The sequence below is a fragment of the Cnephaeus nilssonii genome (genome assembly GCF_951640355.1).
Source record: "Cnephaeus nilssonii genome assembly, chromosome: 6".
Lineage (NCBI taxonomy): Eukaryota > Metazoa > Chordata > Mammalia > Chiroptera > Vespertilionidae > Cnephaeus > Cnephaeus nilssonii.
Genome location: NC_137077.1, coordinates 52,229,971 through 52,249,685, shown reverse-complemented (window position 1 = coordinate 52,249,685; position 19,715 = coordinate 52,229,971). Strand labels below are relative to the sequence as shown.

The 19,715-nt window shown below is 38.2% G+C and overlaps 1 protein-coding gene across 1 annotated transcript; it reads right to left on the bottom strand.

Moving 5' to 3' along the window:
* Positions 1–340: 340 nt before the first annotated feature.
* On the bottom strand, positions 341–1,279 carry LOC307101497 (olfactory receptor 6C75-like; the record flags this gene model as incomplete). Its single annotated transcript, XM_079774490.1, has 1 exon — positions 341–1,279. One exon carries the CDS (start codon positions 1,277–1,279, stop codon positions 341–343), a length of 939 nt encoding a protein of 312 aa, XP_079630616.1.
* Positions 1,280–19,715: the final 18,436 nt, after the last annotated feature.

Sequence of the window (19,715 nt, the reverse complement as noted above, 5' to 3'; positions counted from 1 at the left end):
TTTGCATTGCACACAACATTAAATATAATTCAAATTAAATAACATTTCATAGTCTTGACTAATTAGAATTGAAAGACAGATTAAAAATTTAGTTCAATTTCTTTTAAGTCCAGAGGGAAAGAAAATGAGGTCAGAAAAAGTATCTCTATTAAAGAAAGTAAAGAAAATTAATGTAGAACAATGATTTCTGTGAAAATAAAGCTTCAAAGAGATAAAGGTAAACATCCTAGAAAAGAAAGGGAAACAAGGAGAAACTATGGATGGAAGATACTATTAGATATACTGTTATTATTACTGGCTCCTTTGTTCATTTTTTTAAATAGAGAGTGCAATAGGACATTCATTTCTTTGAGAAAAAAATAACCCTGTGGATCATAATCATGAAGGCTTTTTTCACTTGTTGGTTCCGTAAAGTGTAGATGAAAGGGTTCAAAAGTGGCGCAACTGAAGTATTGAGCACGGAAATTCCCTTGGAAAAAGATAACTTTTGTTTGACTGATGGATTAACATACATGAAAATACAGCTGCCATAAGAAAGGGATATCACAATCATGTGAGAAGAACATGTTGAAAAAGCTTTTTTCCTCTGACTAGTTGAAGGGAATCTTAAAATGGTCAAGGCAATAAAGGCATATGATATTATCACCATTATCAATGTGATCACGAGTGTCACCAAAGCTGCGATGAATCCCATCAGCTCAAGAGTCTGTGTGTCTGTGCAGGAGATCTGCATAAGAGGAGTTGAGTCACAGTAGAAATGCTCAATAATATTGGAGGCACAGTAGTCAAGGTCCAGGCCTAAGATGAGCGGTGGAAAGATGACAAAAAAACCAGCAAGCCAAGAACTGAGGACAAGCTGTGTGCAGATTTTATTGCTCATGATGACTGTGTAATGCAGGGGCTTACAGATGGCAACATAGCGGTCATAGGACATAGCTGCCAGCAAGTAAAATTCAGATGCTCCAAAAAGGAAGGCAAAAAACACCTGAGTGAAACAACAACTATAGGAAATGGTTTTGTCCCCTGTTGCCATAGTAAGCAAAAATTTAGGAATGCATGTACTAGTATAGGAGATTTCTAAAAAGGAAAAATTCCGAAGGAAAAAATACATGGGGGTCTTGAGGTGAATATCCACCAGGGTGAGTGTGATGATGATCAGATTGCCAGTGATGCTTAGCATGTAAATGAGAAGCAGGAAGATGAATAACACAACTTTCCATTGTGGGTCATCAGTCAAACCTGCTAGGATAAACACTGTCACTCTCGTATGATTTCCCATTACTATACTTGCTATATCTGAATAGGGAAAAAGAAGAAAATGATGGTCCCAATGGAAAAGTAACCATGATAATTAACGTTGAAACCAAAGTTAGCAAACTGATATTTCAGATAGAAAAATGCATTGCTCTTTTATTTTTTTTAATGTTTTTTTTTTTTATGGGGGGCCAGTAAAAAAGTAGTTAAAACTGTAGTTGAAAATTGTACTAGAGAATAACCTATATAGCAATAGTAATTGTTGATTGTTTTTATGTGGGTAAATTAGAGAGATTAGAGAGATATTCAAAGCATAGGGAAATGGTTTTTCTCTTTTGTTATTATGCAAGAGTCGGGGTGGCATGCCATTTCCTGTCTGAATAAGAAATTTTCATGCTGGAATCAAAATGATGTCACTATAAGCTCATAATTTGTCCCACACATACATTTACCACAAACCTAGCCATCATCAATAAACAGGTTTAGTATACATTTTACTATTTTACTCAACTAAGTAAATTCAAATGCCTGATTCTTGTCTCATTTATTTTCATGGTTAATGAGATCCAATTCCAGGTAAGTGATTAGGAGGTATTTGGGAAAAAAAATTCTGTTCTCAATAGTATTTCCATCCCCTCAATCTCTGTTGTAACCCAGCATTTACCAATTTGTACCCCAAAAGAAAATCAGCAAGCACAGTCTGGTAATGTCAGTCTGTGTAAGAAGAAACTACAGTTTTGTTTAGTAAAGAGTGAGAATAAGGAATATAAAAGCAGAGAGAAATCGCCCGGGCTAGGTAGCTCAGTTGGTTAGAGTGTTATTTTAATACACCAAGTTTGGGGATTCAATCCCCAGTCAGGGCAGCACATAGAGGAATCAACCAAGGAATGCATAAATAAGTGGAACAACAAATCAATATTTCTTTCACCCTTCTTCTCTCTCTCTAAAAACAATTTTAAAATTTTTAATTATAAAAAGATGCAGAGATAAGCATATAAATATGGATTCATTAAATCATATGAGATGAAAGCAGTAAAGAGAAAGATAAGAACAAAGATAAAGCTTTATGGGAGCCTAGAGAGGTAAGAAAGGTTTTTGAGAGATAGGATAGTGAATTTGCGGGGAAAAATAAAAAGAAGATTAAAAATATGTAAATTAGTAAGTAAAAATTGTAAAGAGGAACTATTTACCAATGCAACTTCTCTCCATCTGCTTGCCTTTCTTATACTTACCTTTTTGTTCTTTGTCTAAAATACAGACTGAAACATAAACAGTTTTGAGATCATCATAGCCTGAAAGAGAAGAGAATTATTTGGCAAATTTCAAACACATAATAAATCACAGAATAGTGTGACACAAATTTTAAGACGTATATATTTTCTTATCATAAAACTATTCAAATGTTTGGCAAACACACAGTTAAAGAAATATGTATAGATGACTAGTCTCAACATGAGGCATATATTAAGTGAGACAGATTGTTCAGTTTGCACAGCTAGTAAGTTGGACATCAGCATTAAGATTTCCAAAGTTGTCTCCTTAAAAGTACAGCATTTTGAACAAAATACTATGGGCCAGATTCTAGCTTATTTCTTTAAAATAAAAAAAGTTTAACCATATCACTAAGGAAAATTTATTTGCTCAGTATCTTCATCATCTACCACATAAAATGATTAAGGTCTTGTGATTAAATAATGTTTTCTGTTTGAGAATACAAAAATTATTATTTCTAACTTATTTAAAACATGAACTATCATTAAAAAGGCATGTATAATAAAAATAAAAATAAACTTTTAAGGACAAATAATTGTTGGTTCAATAATATCTAGATGAGTTCACAGGAGGAAAGTTGGATTTAAAGTTAGGTCTTAGAATATTAAAAAATGAGAGAAGGTATTCATTTCTTAGAGAGGGAGGAAACAGCCTGAACAGAGATAAAGTGAAGACTACATGCATGATTTCATTAAAGAAAATTATTAGAGTTTTATTATCAAAATCATGTATGTTTAATATATAGACATTTATGAGTGAAAACAAACTAGTCTTTCTCCCTGGACATTCCTTCCACATGCAGATAATTGTGAAGCTGCCTGTTATAAAATTTTCCTCATTTACACAACTTACCATAATGGCAACACTGTAGAAAAGTTATATTTAAATCACCCAAATAAGAATTTTATCACGTCAAATCATTTCTTTGTCCGACTTCCAACAATTGTGCACACCAACTATCTCCCAACACACACTGTAACATAAACAACAACAAAGTTGACAAAATGAAACCATTAGAAGTCAGGCCTATGAATGCAGGTATATTTCTTTATATTAGATTCTGTCAATATTAGATAGATTTCAAAAAGAAAAAGGATTTCAATACTAAACATTCATTATATTTCATTGTCTTCACCATTTTCCCTACCTTAAAATTTAAAAGGTTGAGGAGGCCGAAACTGGTTTGGCTCAGTGGATAGAGCGTCGGCCTGCGGACTGAAAGGTTCCAGGTTCGATTCACGCTGATCGATGTTTCTCTCTCATCGATGTTTCTAACTCTCTGTCCCTCTCCCTTCCTCTCTGTTAAAAATCAATAAAATATATTAAAATAAAAAGTTGAGGAGGAAATAAGGTTAAAGGTGAAAATAGAACAAATGTGAGATAAAATATATCTACCAGGAAACATTGCCATTACTTTTGAGAAATATTGTTTTCATCTTTTCAAGTCTACTAAAAACACAAACTTAAACACCTTTTAAAATAGGATATAGCCACAGATTTATTCTGACAAAAAGTCTCTGTTTTAATATTTAGATTGAAATATCTAAATATTATCATCAGCTGAACAGAACACACCAATGTTCCATTTTCTAAATGGACTTCATTCTATTCTACAATCTATGATTTTTTTAGGCCCTACTTTGGAAAGAGTTTGATTACCTATTTTATTACAGATTTTTAGGCTAGGGAATTGAAATTTACCATTATGTGTTGAATATTCTAAGTATTACAGATTAATCAACACTTGATCCCATGTAGATTTATGTTTTCTGTGCTCTAAAGAAAAATTATCTAGATTACAAAGAATTCTCATGTGGATATGAGATTCTTGAACACCATTTCCCAAAGCAAACCAATTTATATGTTGTTATAGAAGTGTTCTCCCCAGGCACAAAATTACTTATAAGTATAAATATATATTTTTAAAAATTAGTTTTTACTATGTCTCCAGAGAATTCAGTATACATTTCCCTAATATATGTGTGAACTACCACACATTTATGCCTTGAAATCCCAGACAAAGATTTTAAAGGAAAAGTAAAGTTTATGTTAGTTAATAATAAAATGTAGGAATATGAGATGGACAATTTAGCCTGGCAGAAAATATTGTACCTAAAGCTAAGTGCACCATTATTTTATAATTCTCTAGTCACACTTAAAAGAATGCCCTTGGCCATGCAGGGCCCTGTCTCCATCCTAAGCTCATCAGGATTGGATGTGGAGACCAGGCAAGGACCTTGAGAGGCCACTGGCAACCAGGAGCTGATCAGGCTCACAACAGATGGGGGAGCAACATACAACAGATGCCCCTCGTTACAGAATTATAGAACACTCAGTTCAACTTAGGTCTTAGGTGAGATGACAGGGATGACTGAGGCTGTAGCTGGGATTCAAAGCAGGAAAATTCCTGGCAGTTGTGAATAAAAGAGTCCAGGCCTCAGCCCCAAGAACCCCAAGTGCAAGCAGCAAATGGGATCTCTGCAACTCAACCCGGAGGAGTCCCCCCCCCCCCACACACACACACACGCACACACAGACATTTTGTGGTTCCACCAGAGTCACCAGAACTGAAACTGGGCAAACAGTTGATTTGAGCCAATTAAGGAGAGGCAGGGTTGAATCATACATGAATGTTTATTCCAATAATGCTGGCAGTATGGGAGAGCAGCAGGTTAGCCACGAAAATCTGCTCTACCCCATCCCCATAAGGCAGCTGCTTCTATTGGGTAGAAGGACAACGGTTACATGGGAAAGTGGGAATTACAGGCACCGGGAAGCAGACAAGGTATAATGGTTAGAGGCAATACGGATTGGGGGGTGGAGGGTCACAAAGGGAAGGCACCTCTAGGACTCGATTGTTTCAGCAACAATGTTGTTAATCTTTCCATGATGATAGTCAGTTCTTGGGAAAGGAGGTTAACTCCTATGTCCACGGGCGTTCAACTCCCAGCCAGGTTAGAATGTGCTATCTCTAATCAGAACAGAACAAGTAGAGTTAACAGAGCCTAATTAATATTTCACAGAGCATGATTAATAGTTCTTCTAATTATAGCCAGTCTCCACTCTTCTATTTCTACTCCTAGCACTTGTACTTTTTGAGAAAAGCTGGACATTCTGTGTCACCAAAGGAATGGAGATAAATAGGCCTTCAGTGTGAGGGTTTATGTTATTATCTCTAGGACTTGAGCTGGGTTTAATGTTTTCTGTAGCTATATGTGCCAGAGGCTTCTACATTCTCTACTGTCCTTATTTTCTTTCCCCTTTTGACTTTGTGTTTTTGTAAGAACTCCTTCTCTGGAATGAGCCTGAGTCTTAAAACCTTTCAACTATAATTCACTGCTTTATCCTGGATCCTCTGTTGGTGAGGTGGTAATGTGTGAGGGAGCCAGAGTGATACTGTTGTAATTAGCAAGTTATTAATAACAGGAAAGGAGCAGAGAAAAGGCCAGACATTATAGGCATGTTCCCTGCCAAATATTGGGGGAGGGGACTGGACAAAGGGAAATTAGACGCATGCTAGGAAAGCTGGGGGGACAACTGGAATGTGCTTGCTGTCAATCGTACCTGGGGACAGAGATAGTTGCCAGAATGGGAATGGCCTGCAAAGGCATGAGGATTTGGGACACATAACCCCCTAAACAAAGGAGTTAACTCTATGGCTCTCTTGGGACTCATGTGACTCTGGGCTTGTGGGGCTCTTTTGCTCCTGCTTCTCTGCATCCGCTCACATGGCACGTGGCCATGGGAACCCCACACACATGGACTAATGTAACTAGCCTGATGCTGAATGGGCCCAGCTCCAACATATGAAGGAAGCGCTGGACACTGGCTCTGATTGTAGCTTTACAGAAACCCCAGAGATACTTCTTCTATGACTGGACTAAGGGAAATGGGGCTTTGGAAACTCAGGGGTATCATTCCACAAAAATAAAGCTTTATCTTATCTCATCCTCCAGAAATGCTCTTCCTGCAGTACCCCAAGAACCCCTCCCCCCCGCTCCACTAGTAATGGAAGAACATTTTTCTCCTATAATAAAAAAACATTCTTTGATCTTCCAATTAAATACTGGCCTTTTAGTGAGCCTTTGTCCCTGGGCTCTGACTTTCACAAGCATTTCTCCAGTAGTTTATCTTTTCCCCTCACTGGCCTCTACTCCTTTCCCTGCCTGCAGCATGCTCAATCTAGTTCCTTGAAGGCATGGCACCCATTGACTATGCTCTGCCCCCTATTAGGTGACAGAACAGAGTGAGTGGATGCCCTTTGTCCACAGACACTGGCAAATTCTTTTCCTCTGGACAATGGTCCTTTGCTGTGGAGAAAGCTCCAGGTATACTTCACAGTGATTACTCTTCACTTCCCTTGCCAAAAAGCACAAGGGTTGTTGTTGTTGTTTGTTTGTTTGTTTGTTTTTTGTTCTTTTTCCCAAAGACTCACCATGAGAATCTGGAGCAGTTTTTTGTTTGTTTGTTTTTGTTTTTTGAGGTAAAGCTCATAAAATTGTTGGGCCTCCCTTAATATTGTGGCCGCTAGGAGTGTCTCTCATTCTTATCCACATTCACGCTCTAGAGTTCATCCAACATAGTATTTAAGTGTTGATACTCGATTACTGTTGCAGGGGTTTCTATGCCAAGTAAGCAGATTTCACCTGTGACTCCCTGGAAGCAAGTCTGTCCACATTACAGGGCAGCAGTTTCTCCCTGCATCCTTAGTTCTCTAATGGGTATGAGAAAAGTAGTCATTCACAGTTGTCCAGCTTTTTGGTCATACATTTGGAAGTGATAACTTTCAAGCACTTCACATGTTGGAGTTAAAACTAGAAGTCATGGGCATAATGACTTTTCATTATGAGTCGTCAGATGTTTGCTTGTGGGTCATACAAACATCTGATATTGCATTACACCCAACGCCAGGTGTGGGGAGGCTGTGGCCCTTCCTCCTGCCTACAAAGGAGTGAGCAACAACAAAAAGGAGTGCTCAGGCAGCTAGTTTCAATCCTACCTCCTTGCCCTTGGCTTCATTGACTGTTGTGACAGTGGGACACCCTTATCCTCCTCACTCAGCACTTGTGCAAGAAAATAAACAACTGGATATAAGGAGCCTTTCCTATCCCTAACTTTGCCCATGGGAGGCCCTTGTGCCCTCCTCTTCCAGCAAGTCATCCCCTACAGCAAAACAGCCCAGAACTGCAAGGGCTTTAATGGGTCAGCCAGCCACAGTTTCATAGATTCTGGAAAAAAGCACAAGACTCATGAGTCAACGACAATAAATGTTATTACAGCACAGGAGGTTGAATGAGTTTCATGTTAGCTCAGTTCCACTTGTCTCCTAATCCCCAGCAGGGGCATTGTAAAGAGGACCCACATGGATGTTGCACATATATAATCAGTTCATGTCACAGTTGAGGAATGCGAAACTTAAGAGACTGACAATATTACTAGCAAATCTGCCCAACCTTGCCACATTGAGAGACAGTTCTTTGTAATACTGGTCAGGGAAGAAATATGCTCTTTTCTCTATCTACCAAGACGAAATGATATAAAATTATCTTGTGAAAATAATCCAAAACAAGAGCTAAAACAGGATATATAGAAATACTCTAAAAAAATACCATTCCTGCACTGCGGGTTACATAAAATATACCCTTAATGGGGGGATTTTGAAATCAGTTATCTGACCTTCTGAAGGCAATATTGTGACCATAAGAAGATGAGAATGTTAGAAGTCCATGGCTTCAAGTGTTGACAGAGTTACTTACATCATCACTTGGAAAGAACATGGCATTAAAGACTGACCTTTATCAACTGAATGTAGGTCATACAGAGCCATATGATAAGCATATAAAATACAATCACTACAAGTGCTACCAGCCAGGAAGTCTACTTCTAACCACACTAAGAATCTACAGAAAGCAAATGACAAGCTTGGGGTTTTAAATTCTTAGCTTCAGTAATGATCAGCAAATCATGGCATTTCCATGCTACGATAAATAAATTTATCTCAGAGCCTCATGTCAGTTGTTTTTGAAAACTAAGGGAGGCTCTGATCTTGCCACTCATTAAATAGCAACATCGGTTGAATTATATTAATCTCTAACAAAGGCCACATTTGATTCCTATTTTATTAGTAAACATGTCAACTCTGTTCTTATTTCTTGTCATTCATTGCTTCATAATTTATTTATTCCTCTCTAGGTAGTGGTTTAAATGATAAGAATGTAGGAATATGTAAGATGTAGGTTTTGCTCTTGAAAAAATGGAGTCTACTGTAGGAAAGAAATATAGTTAATTACATGTGTTGTAATAGCAATATTGAGAGTTGGTATAAATCCATGAAACTTTGAGTATGGCATCACTACCACAGCCTTGTCGATCAGAGTCTTCCAGAGGAGACTCCATGTTAATCAACTTTAACTGATAATTGATGTGTTTTACAAACAATTATAGAAGAATTGAGCAAAGAGTATGCACTCTATATATGTGAGAGCATAAAATTTTTGCAACACATTTTGGATGAAGTATGATCAAGGCATAGGATTCCTAATTGGAAAAGTTAAGAAATGAAACAGAAATGGCTAAATTATGGAGACACTTGAGGAGTTTGAACATTATTTTGTAAGCAATATAAAGCCTTTAAAAATTCCTTAGCAGGGATTAGCCAAAGAACATATAAGTATAACACATAGACACAGACAACAGTACGGTGATGGCCAGAGGGAAGCGGGGGGAGCTGGTTGGAGGTAGGCAAAAGTGGGGGGAAATAGGAACATCTGTAAAGTGTCAACAATAAAAATAACATTAAAATTTTCTTAGAGGAAAGTGCCATGAGCAATTTGTATCTTAGGAAGTGTTCCAACAGCAATGTGGAGGCTAAGTCAGAGATCAAAGACAAGAGGGTATTTAAGAGACAATGGATGTGCCTTCAGTCCAATTTTTCTTAACACTTATTCAATATATATTAGTGAAACACAACCTGTTAACAATTTTGTTATCTTTATGTTCCAGAGGAAAAGGAACATCAGAGATGGCAGCAATAGATGCACAAATGGGAATTTAATATTTTTAAAAGTCTAACACAATAGGAGAATCATAGGTTCATATATAATACACTAGAGACCCGGTGCATGAAATTCGTGCATGGGGGAGGGGGGGTGTCTCTGCCCAGCCTGCACCCTCTCCAATCTGGGACCCCTTGGGGGATGTCTGACCGGTGGGATCGGGCCTAAATGGGCAGTCAGACATCCCTCTCACAATCCAGGACTGCTGGCTCCCAACTGCTCGCCTGCCTCTGCCTGATTGCTTCTAACCACTTCTGCCTGCCAGCCTGATCACACTCAACCACTCTCCTGTCAGCCTTATCGATGCCTAACTGCTCCCTGGCCGGCCCAATTGCCCCTAACTGCCCTCCCCTGTTGGCCTGGACCCCCAAATGCCCTCCCCAGCAGGCCTGGTCACCCCCAACTGCCCTCCTCTGCCAGCCTGGTCACCCCCAACTGCCCTCCTCTGCCGACCTGGTTACCCCTAAATGCCCACAACTGCCCTCCCCTGCAAGCCATCTTGTGGTGGCCATCTAGTGTCCACATGAGGGCAGCCATCTTTGACCACATGGGGGCCGCCATCTTGTGACTTGGAGTGACGGTCAATTTGCATATTACTCTTTTATTAGATAGGATGCTTATACTTGCTATTAACAAAAGTAAAAATTTATTCAGAAACACCTGATTTATTGCAAATTAAGTAGAAAATTACTTCTGGTAATTATTTCCCATTATACCTTAAGGCTGGGGTTTCCTTTTGTGCATTTTCTCTTATTTATTTATATATAGCCCACTAATGAAAGATGAAAGGGGGCCTGTGCAGTGTAAGTACTTAAGCCTAATAAATATATTTATGAATTTTACAAAAGATATTCATAATTATTTGGGATATAAAGGAAAAGGGATGATATTATAGTTTTTATCTATATTAAACTAGAGGCCCGGTGCATGAAATTCACGCACGGGTGCAGGGGTGTCCCTCAGCCAAGCCTGCACCCTCTCCAATCTGGGACCCCCTAGAGGGATGTCCAACTGCCTGTTTAGGCCTGATCTCACTAGAGACCCAATCTTACAATCCAGAACTGCTGGCTCCCAACCGCTCGCCTGCCTGCCAGCCTGATCACCCCCTAACCACTCCTCTGCCAGCTTGGTCACCCCTAAATGCCTTCCCCTGGTCACCCCTAACTGTCCTCCCTTGCCAGCCTGGTCCCCCCAACTGCCCTCCCTTGCAGGCCTGGTTCTTCCCAACTGCCCTCCCACGCTGGCCATCTTGTGGTGGCTATCTTGTGTCCACATGGGGCCAGCCATCTTTGACCACATGGGGGCAGCCATCTTGTGTGTTGGAGTGATGGTCAATTTGCATATTACTCTTTTATTCTATAGGATTACTCATATATTTATCTACTTAACAAACTTTAACAAGAACTAAATAGACTTTACATTCACATATAATGAATATTTGGTCAAAAAGCAAAATAACATAGAAATGTAGAATAAATATTTCACATAATTGCATTTGGGGACAACCTGAGACTTAGGCAAGAATGTCCACATGAAATCTGAGGAATTCTGGCATATGTCAGATGTCAAACATTTTGTGACTACTTTTCTCAAGTGTAATTGTTATCCATAATGTAGAAAATTTTGTGCCTAAAAACTTAATATCTGATGCCTTCAGAAGAAGTTGATCTGTAAAAAAGGGAAAGGGGAGAGGGGTCTGGGGAGTGTGCAAAGTGGGCAGGAATGGGGACAGAAAGAGTCTTTGCTTGAGGCAATAGGTGCATGATGCAGTGTGCAGCTAATATGTTGTTGAGTTGTACACTTGAAACGTATATGGTTCTGTGAACCAACAAATTCAATGTTTTAAAAAAAAAAGATAAGAAAGTCAAATAGGGAAGTTGAAGGGTACCTTTTTATATGTCAATTTTTATCATCAAATAAAATATTCTTAACATGGTATTATGGTTTTATGGAAACCACTTACACAAACATGGTCCCTATTTAAAATGTATATTTGAGTCTTTCAACTTCTTCTCAATGCCCCATTTATTATTTATTTAGAAATATAATTTTATCTTTTTACTTCTTTTTTATTTAATTTATTGGAGTGACATTGGTTAATAAAATTACATAGGTTTCAAGTGTACAACTCTATAATACATCATCTGTATATTGCATTGTGAGAACACACTGATAGCTGTCAGAGTGGAGGTGGATTGCAAGGTCAGATATATAGATTTTAAACATTTCACTAATAGTCACCAAGTTTATGTTAAATTTCTTGCTAATCTGAACTCTAACAAAGGAATATATTTCTTTTAAATGTATGGGATAATTTATGTAATGTTTTGATACATCAAAAAAAGTGATAATCCTACAAGTCACAAATTATTCATAAGGTCACCATTTACATTGTTCAGAAACAAGTGCTAGATAAATATTTATCAAGGAAACTTATATTAGTCAGAAAAATATTTTCTTTTGGTCACACTGAGGTATAACAATTTGGGAAAGGATAAAAATATTTTGTTTTGCACAAGATCAGTCATTATATCTAATTTTTAATGCTCAAATCACCTAATTTGAAAAATCAAGTACCGGACTACATTTCATAAGGACTACTTTTTTATAGGTTATTTCCTTAACTTAATGGAAATTTCTTAAAAGAGCTAATTTCATTTGCCTCTTAAATGGCAATGAGATTGAAGAGATTTCCATTTCATTTTGTTAATAAAATATAAAAGATGCATGGACAACAAAGGACTGTATTTTGTCATCAATGAGGTGTTTTTTTGTTTTTTCTGTCACCAGCAAGTTACTTAGGCTCTAAATATGCTTTAGATTTTTATTAATAAACAAGCATGATGATACCTGTAACACAGTTTTGAAGATGGGAGCTAATACATTCTCATTGTAAGCAATCACAAAATGTTAGCGATGTGTTCTATCTAATAACTGCAAGGTCACTAATGCTTTGACCTCTCTGGAGCCTCTAATGTGTTTCTAAAGATACACAATTTTTTTTGTCTTTTCAGTTTCTTTTTTTAAAATTTTATTGTTTAAAGTATTACAAATAGTAGTACATATATCTCCTTTTTTTTCCCCATTGTCTTTCCCCCAGCCTCCCCTACTATCTGGCACATGCTCTCATCCCACCCTCCTCCACCAGTGTCTTGTGTCCATTAGTTGTGTTTATATGCATGCATACAAGTCCTTTGGTTGATCTCTTTCTCTACCCCACCTCCCCAACACTCCCCAGCCTTCCTACTGAAATTTGACAGTCTGTTCGATGCTTCATCAGGTTATAATGTTCTGTATTTTCCATAAATGAGTGAGAGGGCAAAGGCCAGGCTGAAGGACACCACCAAGTGCATGAATTTCATGCACTGGGCCTCTAGTCTACAATATTTCAACTATTATCTTCAGTATTTGCAATTTTTCCCAATCTATTAAATTATTTTACATCAACCTGTGACCCATTCTTCTTTTGCTTGTTTTAATTAAAAGAATCATTCATGTTTTTACTGATAAAAATTCAAAGTATAAAACTATCTCCTTGGGTCACTAATCTTAAAGCTACATAGAACTTCAAGAGATCTTTAGAAAAGCCATTTGCTTTGTAGGAGGTGAAGTTTCATCATCTTCATCATATTGCAGAGAAATAAGACCCCTTCTTCTTTGCCAAACATCTTTTTTTTTTCTGTGTTTATTACTCTTTATGGTGACTTTGTAATTATGTAAGTCAGATTGTAGCTAAAGAATCTCTGCCTCTTAAAATTAACATAAAATTGACCTAAATATTTCTAGCCTATTAGCAGTGGGAATTCAATACTTTCACCAGACTTCTGAAAATTTAAGACTTAAATCCTTATAACTATTTTTAATTTAGCTTCCTCCATTGTTCCTGAGCCTTGAATTTAATTTCATCTCACTTACCCTGGTTGTTGTTTCTTTCCTCTGATATACCTGCAAGCAGATATAATATGTATATTCATGGACAGAGACCGCTCCATCTTGAAGAACAGAGCTGCTTGAGACTAGGATTCTAGCCTCGCCACTACCCAATCTGGTCTCAGTCGCAAACCGGGACCCTACAGCCACGGGTAAAAGACCTGCGACCACAGCTGCAGAACCATGACACCAAGACCTCAGGCACCCCGGCCGCAGATTTCTGTGAGTCACAGAGTCAATCCCCCTCCCTGCCAGCCCTGCTGCAGTGGCATAAGAACTGCCAGACCCTCTCTGCACAAACAAGTCTCATGCCCACACAGCAGCTGCATCTCTACCTGAGTTTAAGCCTGCGTGTGTGGACATGGGAGGTTTGTTTCCTGCAACCACACTCCATGCCCAGGCAGGGTGGCTGTGCTGAATTTGATCCTGGGTGTGCAGACACGGGAAGTTTGTTTTCCACAACCAGACCTTGCGCCCAAGCAGGGAGGCTGCGCTGAATTTGAGCCTAGGTGCGTGATCTTGGGGAGTTTGTTTTCACGACCAGACCCTGCATCCATGCAGGGAGGCAGAGCTGAATTTGAGCATAGGGGCAAGAACTCAGAGAGTTTGTTTCCCACGACCAGACCCCATGCCCACACAGGGAGGCAGCACTGAATTTGAGCTTGGGTGCACGGACACAGGGAGTTTGTTTCCTGCAGTGCACACCCGTGTGACCAGACCCCACATCCACACTGGGCAGCAGTGCCACCTGACTTTGATTCAGGGAAAATGCACATGGAAGGCTGTTTTCCGCAGGGCAGGAGTGGACCTCCTGCCAACACAGTGTGACTGTGCAACCTGGTCCCCCAAGCAGACTGGGGACTCTGTTTCTCCATGCAAGAGGCAACACTGAGTACCAGTGACTTGACTCTGTTTCTCTTTGCATGCACCTGGGATTCCTGATTTCCACTGCATTCACACTAAGAGCCAGTGACTCCAATTCTTGGCGCATGTGCACACAGGGACCCTGATTCTCGGTGCGAGACCGCAACAAGAAACAGAGACCTTGATACTCGATTCTCGCCATGGACACAGGGGGTCTCTGACTCCTGACACGCGCTAGGGGACTCTGATTTTTGGCACATGCCAGTGGGGTCTCTGTTTCAGTGTGGTGCAGGCAGGGTCCCTGATTCTAGATGCACATACGAGGCCACACTAAGCTCCTGTGACTCTGATCCTGGGCAAGTGTGGCTCCCACCATCCCATGGCAGCCTCACGTCTTGGTGTCAGAGCTCTTCAGTGACACTCAGGGGGTGCAAAGCTCCCACTGCACACTGCCCAGGCCCCCACAACTCGACAGATGAACCTTCTGGTGATAGTCAGAATGGGGACACAACGAAACAATCCCTAGAGGAAAGAAAAGAAGGAATCTCCAAGAAGGTAAATAAGTGAAATGGAAGCATGCAACATGACAGAAAAAGAATTCAGAGTAAGGGTCATACAGTTCATACACCAGATGGACAAGAAAATCAACAATCTATGCAAAATTCAGGAAGAAATCAAAAGTGATATAACTACAATAAAAAACACCATGGAAGGTTTCTACAGTAGAATAGAAGAAGCAGAGGACCAAATTAGTGAGTTAGAAGATAAAGTACAGAAACAAGCCTAATCTGAACAGCAACAGGAAAAAAAAATTAAAAAGCAGGAGGAGAGCCTAAGGGAGCTTTGGGACAAAGCAAAATGAAGTAATATGTATAATATTATTATACCCCAATATGTATAATAGGGCTGCCAGAAGGACAAGAAGAGCAGCAAGGATTAGAAAATCTATTTGAAGAAATAATGACAGAAAACTTTCCTGATATAGAGAAGAAAAAAACTACACAAGTACAGAGAGTACCAAGCAAGATGAATCCCAAAAGACCCACATGAAGACACATCATAATTACAATGGCAAATGTTAACAACAAACAGAAAATATTAAAGGCTACAAGAGAGAGACTGAGAGTTACCTACAAAGGGTCCCCCATCAGATTATCAAATGATTTCTCAACAGAAACACAGCAAGCTTGAAGTGAATGGAAAGAGGTATACAAAGTGATGCAAAGCAAAGGACTGAATCCAAGAATACTCTATCCAGCAAACTATCAATCAAAATTGAAGGGGAAATCAGGAGCTTTGCAGACAAAAATAGTTTAAGGGAGTTTATCACTACCAAGCCAGCAATGCAAGAAATGCTCAAGGGAATGCAGTAAAAAGAAGAAATAAAAAGGTAATAAGGGACATAGGCACAAAAAATAAAAATGGCTACAAACAAGTACTTTCAATAATAACTTTAAACATAATCAGACTAAATGCTCCAATCAAAAGACATCGAGTGGCTGAATGGATAAAAAAAACATGACCCATATATATGCTGTCTACAAGAGAGCCACTTCAGAACCAGGGAAACACTCAGACTGAAAGTGAAGGGATGGAAAAATATCTTTCAGGCAAATGGAAATGAAAAGAAAGCTGGGGTAACAATACTTATATCTGACAAAATAGACCTCAAAGTGAAGGCCATAACAAGAGATAAGGAGGGCCACTTCATAATACTAAAGGGATTGATACAACAAGAAGATATAACCCTGATTAACATATATGCACCCAATGAAGGAACACATCAATACATAAAAAATAAAAAATAAAAAAATAAAAAAACTAAAAAAAAACTCCCAGAAGATATCAAGGGAGAGATAGACAACAATACAATCATACTAGGGGACTTTAATACACCACTGACATCAATGGATAAATCCTCTAGACAAAAACATCAGCAAAGAAACAGCAATCCTAAATGACTCACTAGACCAGATGGACTTCATTGGCATCTTCAGAACATTACACCCCAAAGCCACAGAATAAACCTTCTTCTTAAGTGCACATGGAACATTTCCAAAAATAGACCACATATTGGGTCACAAGCAAAGTCTCCCCAAATTCAAGAAGATTGAAATCATACCAAGCATCTTCTCAGACCACAATGGTATAATATTAGAAATAAACTACAATAAAAACAATCCAAAAAACTCAAACACTTGGAAGCTGAATAGCATGTTATGAAATAATGATTGAGTTAAAAAGAGATCAAAGCACAAATTAAAAACATTCTGGATGCTAATGACAATAAAAACACAACAATCCAAAATCTATGGAACACAATGAAAGCAGTCCTGAGAGGGAAGTTTATAGTTCTACAGGCCTACCTCAAAAAACAAGAAAAAATGGTAGGAAATCATCTAACTCTACAACTCAAATAAGTAGAAAGAGAGCAACAAGAAAAGCCCAGAGTGAGCAGAAGGAAGGAGATAATAAAGATCAGAGCAGAAATAAATGACATAGAGACAAAAAAAAATCAATGAAACCAAGAACTGGTTCTTTGAAAAGATAAACAAGATTGAGGAACCTCTAGCCAGGCTCATCAAGAAGCAAAGAAGGACCCAAATAAACAAAATCAGAAATGAAAGAGGAGAAAAAAACAACAGACACCACAGAAATACAAAGGATTGTTAAAAATAATACTATGAACAACACTATTCCAACAAACTAGACAGCCTGGAGGAAATGAACATATTCCTAGAAAAATATAACCTTCCAAAACTCAATCAGGAAGATTCTAAAAATCTCAATAGACCGATAACTACAGAAGAAATGGAAGCAGTCATCAAAAAGCTTCCAGCAAACAAAAGCCTGGGGCCAGGCAGCTTCACAGAGCCGTTATACCAAACATTCAAGGAAGAACTAAAACTTATCCTCCTCAGACTATTCCAAAAAATTCAAGAGGAAGGAACACTTCCAAGCTCATTCTATGAAGCCAGCATCACCCTAATACCAAAACCAGATAAAGACAACACAATGAAAGAGAATTATAGGCCAATATCTCTCATGAACATAGATGCCAAAATCCTCAACAAAATTCTAGCAAATCGGATCCAGCAGTACATTAGAAAGATCATACACAATGAACAAGTAGAATTTATCCCATGGATGCAAGGATGGTACAATATCCACAAATCAATAAATGTGATACATCAAATAAAAAAATTGAGAGATAAAAATCACATAGTCTTATCAATTGATGCAGAAAAAGCATTTGACAAAATCCATCAGCCTTTCTTGATAAAACCTCTAAGCAAGGTGGGAATAGAAGGATCATACCTCAACATAATAAAAACCATATATAACAAACCCACAGTCAACATCATACTCAATGGGCAAAAACGAAAACCATTTCCCCTAAGAACAGGAACAAGACAGGGATGCCTACTCTCACCACTCCTGTTCAACATAGTACTGGAAGTACTAGCCATTGTGATCAGACAAGAAGAAGAAATAAAAGACATCCAAATTGGAAAAGAAGTAGTAAAACTGTCCTTATTCACAGATGACATGATAATGTACATAGAAAACCCTAAAGACTCCATCAAAAATTATTAGATTTAATAAATGAATTTGGCAATGTAGCAAGATACAAAATTAACACCCAGAAGTCTATGGCATTTCTATACACCAATAGTGAACTTACAGAAAGAGAGACTAAAAAAGCAATCCTATTTACTATTGCACCAAAAAAATTAAGATACCGAGGAATAAACTTAAGTAAGGAGGTAAAAGACCTATATGCACAAAACTACAGGACACTAAAAAAAAAACAAACAACAACAACAAAAAAAACATAGAGGAAGACATAAACAGATGGAAGAGCATACTGTGTTCATGGATTGGTAGAATCAACATCATTAAAATTTCCATACTACCCAAAGCAATCTATAGATTCAAGGCACTCCCCATTAAAATACCAATGACATATTTCACAGACCTAGAATGAACTTTCCAAAAATTCATCTGGAATAAAAAAAGACCCTGAATTGCTCCAGCAATCCTGAGGAAGAAGAAGAATGTAGGTGGAACCTCATACTAGATATTAAGCTGTATTACAAACTCACTGTTCTCAAAACAGCCTGGTGCTGTCACAAGAACAGACATATAGATCAATGGAATAGAATAGAGAACCCAGAAATCAACCCAAACCACTATGTCCAATTAATATTCGACAAAGTAGGCATGAACATACAATGGAGTCAGGATATTCTCTTCAATAAATGGTGTTGGGAAAATTAGACACATACATGCAAAAAAAATGAAACTAGACCACCAATTTACACCATACACAAAAATAAACTCAAAATAGATATAGGACTTAAATATAAGACGGGAAGCCATAAAGGTACTAGAGGAATCCACAGGCAGTAAAATCTCAAACATATGCCAAAAGACTTTCTTCACTGATACTGCTCCTAGGGCAATGGAACCTGAAGAGAAAATAAGCAAATGGGTTATAAAAAGCTTCTGCACAGCAAAAGAAACCATCAACAAAACAATAAGAAAGCCCACTGCATGAGAGAACGTATTTGCCAATGTTATCCTCAATAAGGGTTTAATCTCCAACATTTACAGAGAACTCATACAACTTAACAAAAGGAAAATAAACAATCCAATCAAAAAAAATTGGCAATGGACCTAAATAGATACTTTTCGAAAGAGGACATGAGAGATATGTGAAAACATGCTCAAAGTCACTAATTTTTCCAGATATGCAATTCAAAACAATAATGCATACCATCTTACACCTGTCAGAATGGCTATCAACAAATCAACAAATGACAAATGTTGGCAAGGATGAGGAGAAAAAGGAACCCTCGTGCACTGCTGGTGGGAATGCAGAATGGTGCAGCCACTGTGGAGAACAGTATGGAGTTTCCTCAAAAAACTAAAAATGGAACTCCCATTTGACCCAGTGACCTCACATCTAGGAATATATCTCAAGAAACTAGAAACACCAATCAGAAAGGATATATGCACCCCTATGTTCATAGCAGCACAATTTATAATAGCAAAGATATGGAAACAGCCTAAGTGCCCATCAGTAGATGGGTGGATTACAAAACTGTGGTACATCTACACAATGGAATATTATGTTGCGGTTAAAAAGAAGGAACTCTTACCATTTGCAACAGCATGGATGGAACTGGGGAGCATTATGCTAAGCGAAATAAACCAGCCAGAGAAAGATAAATATCACATTATCTCACTCATTTATGGAATATAATGAACAACATAAACTGATAAACAAAAACAGATCCAGAGACAGAGAAGCATCGATCAGAGGGAAGGTAGGGG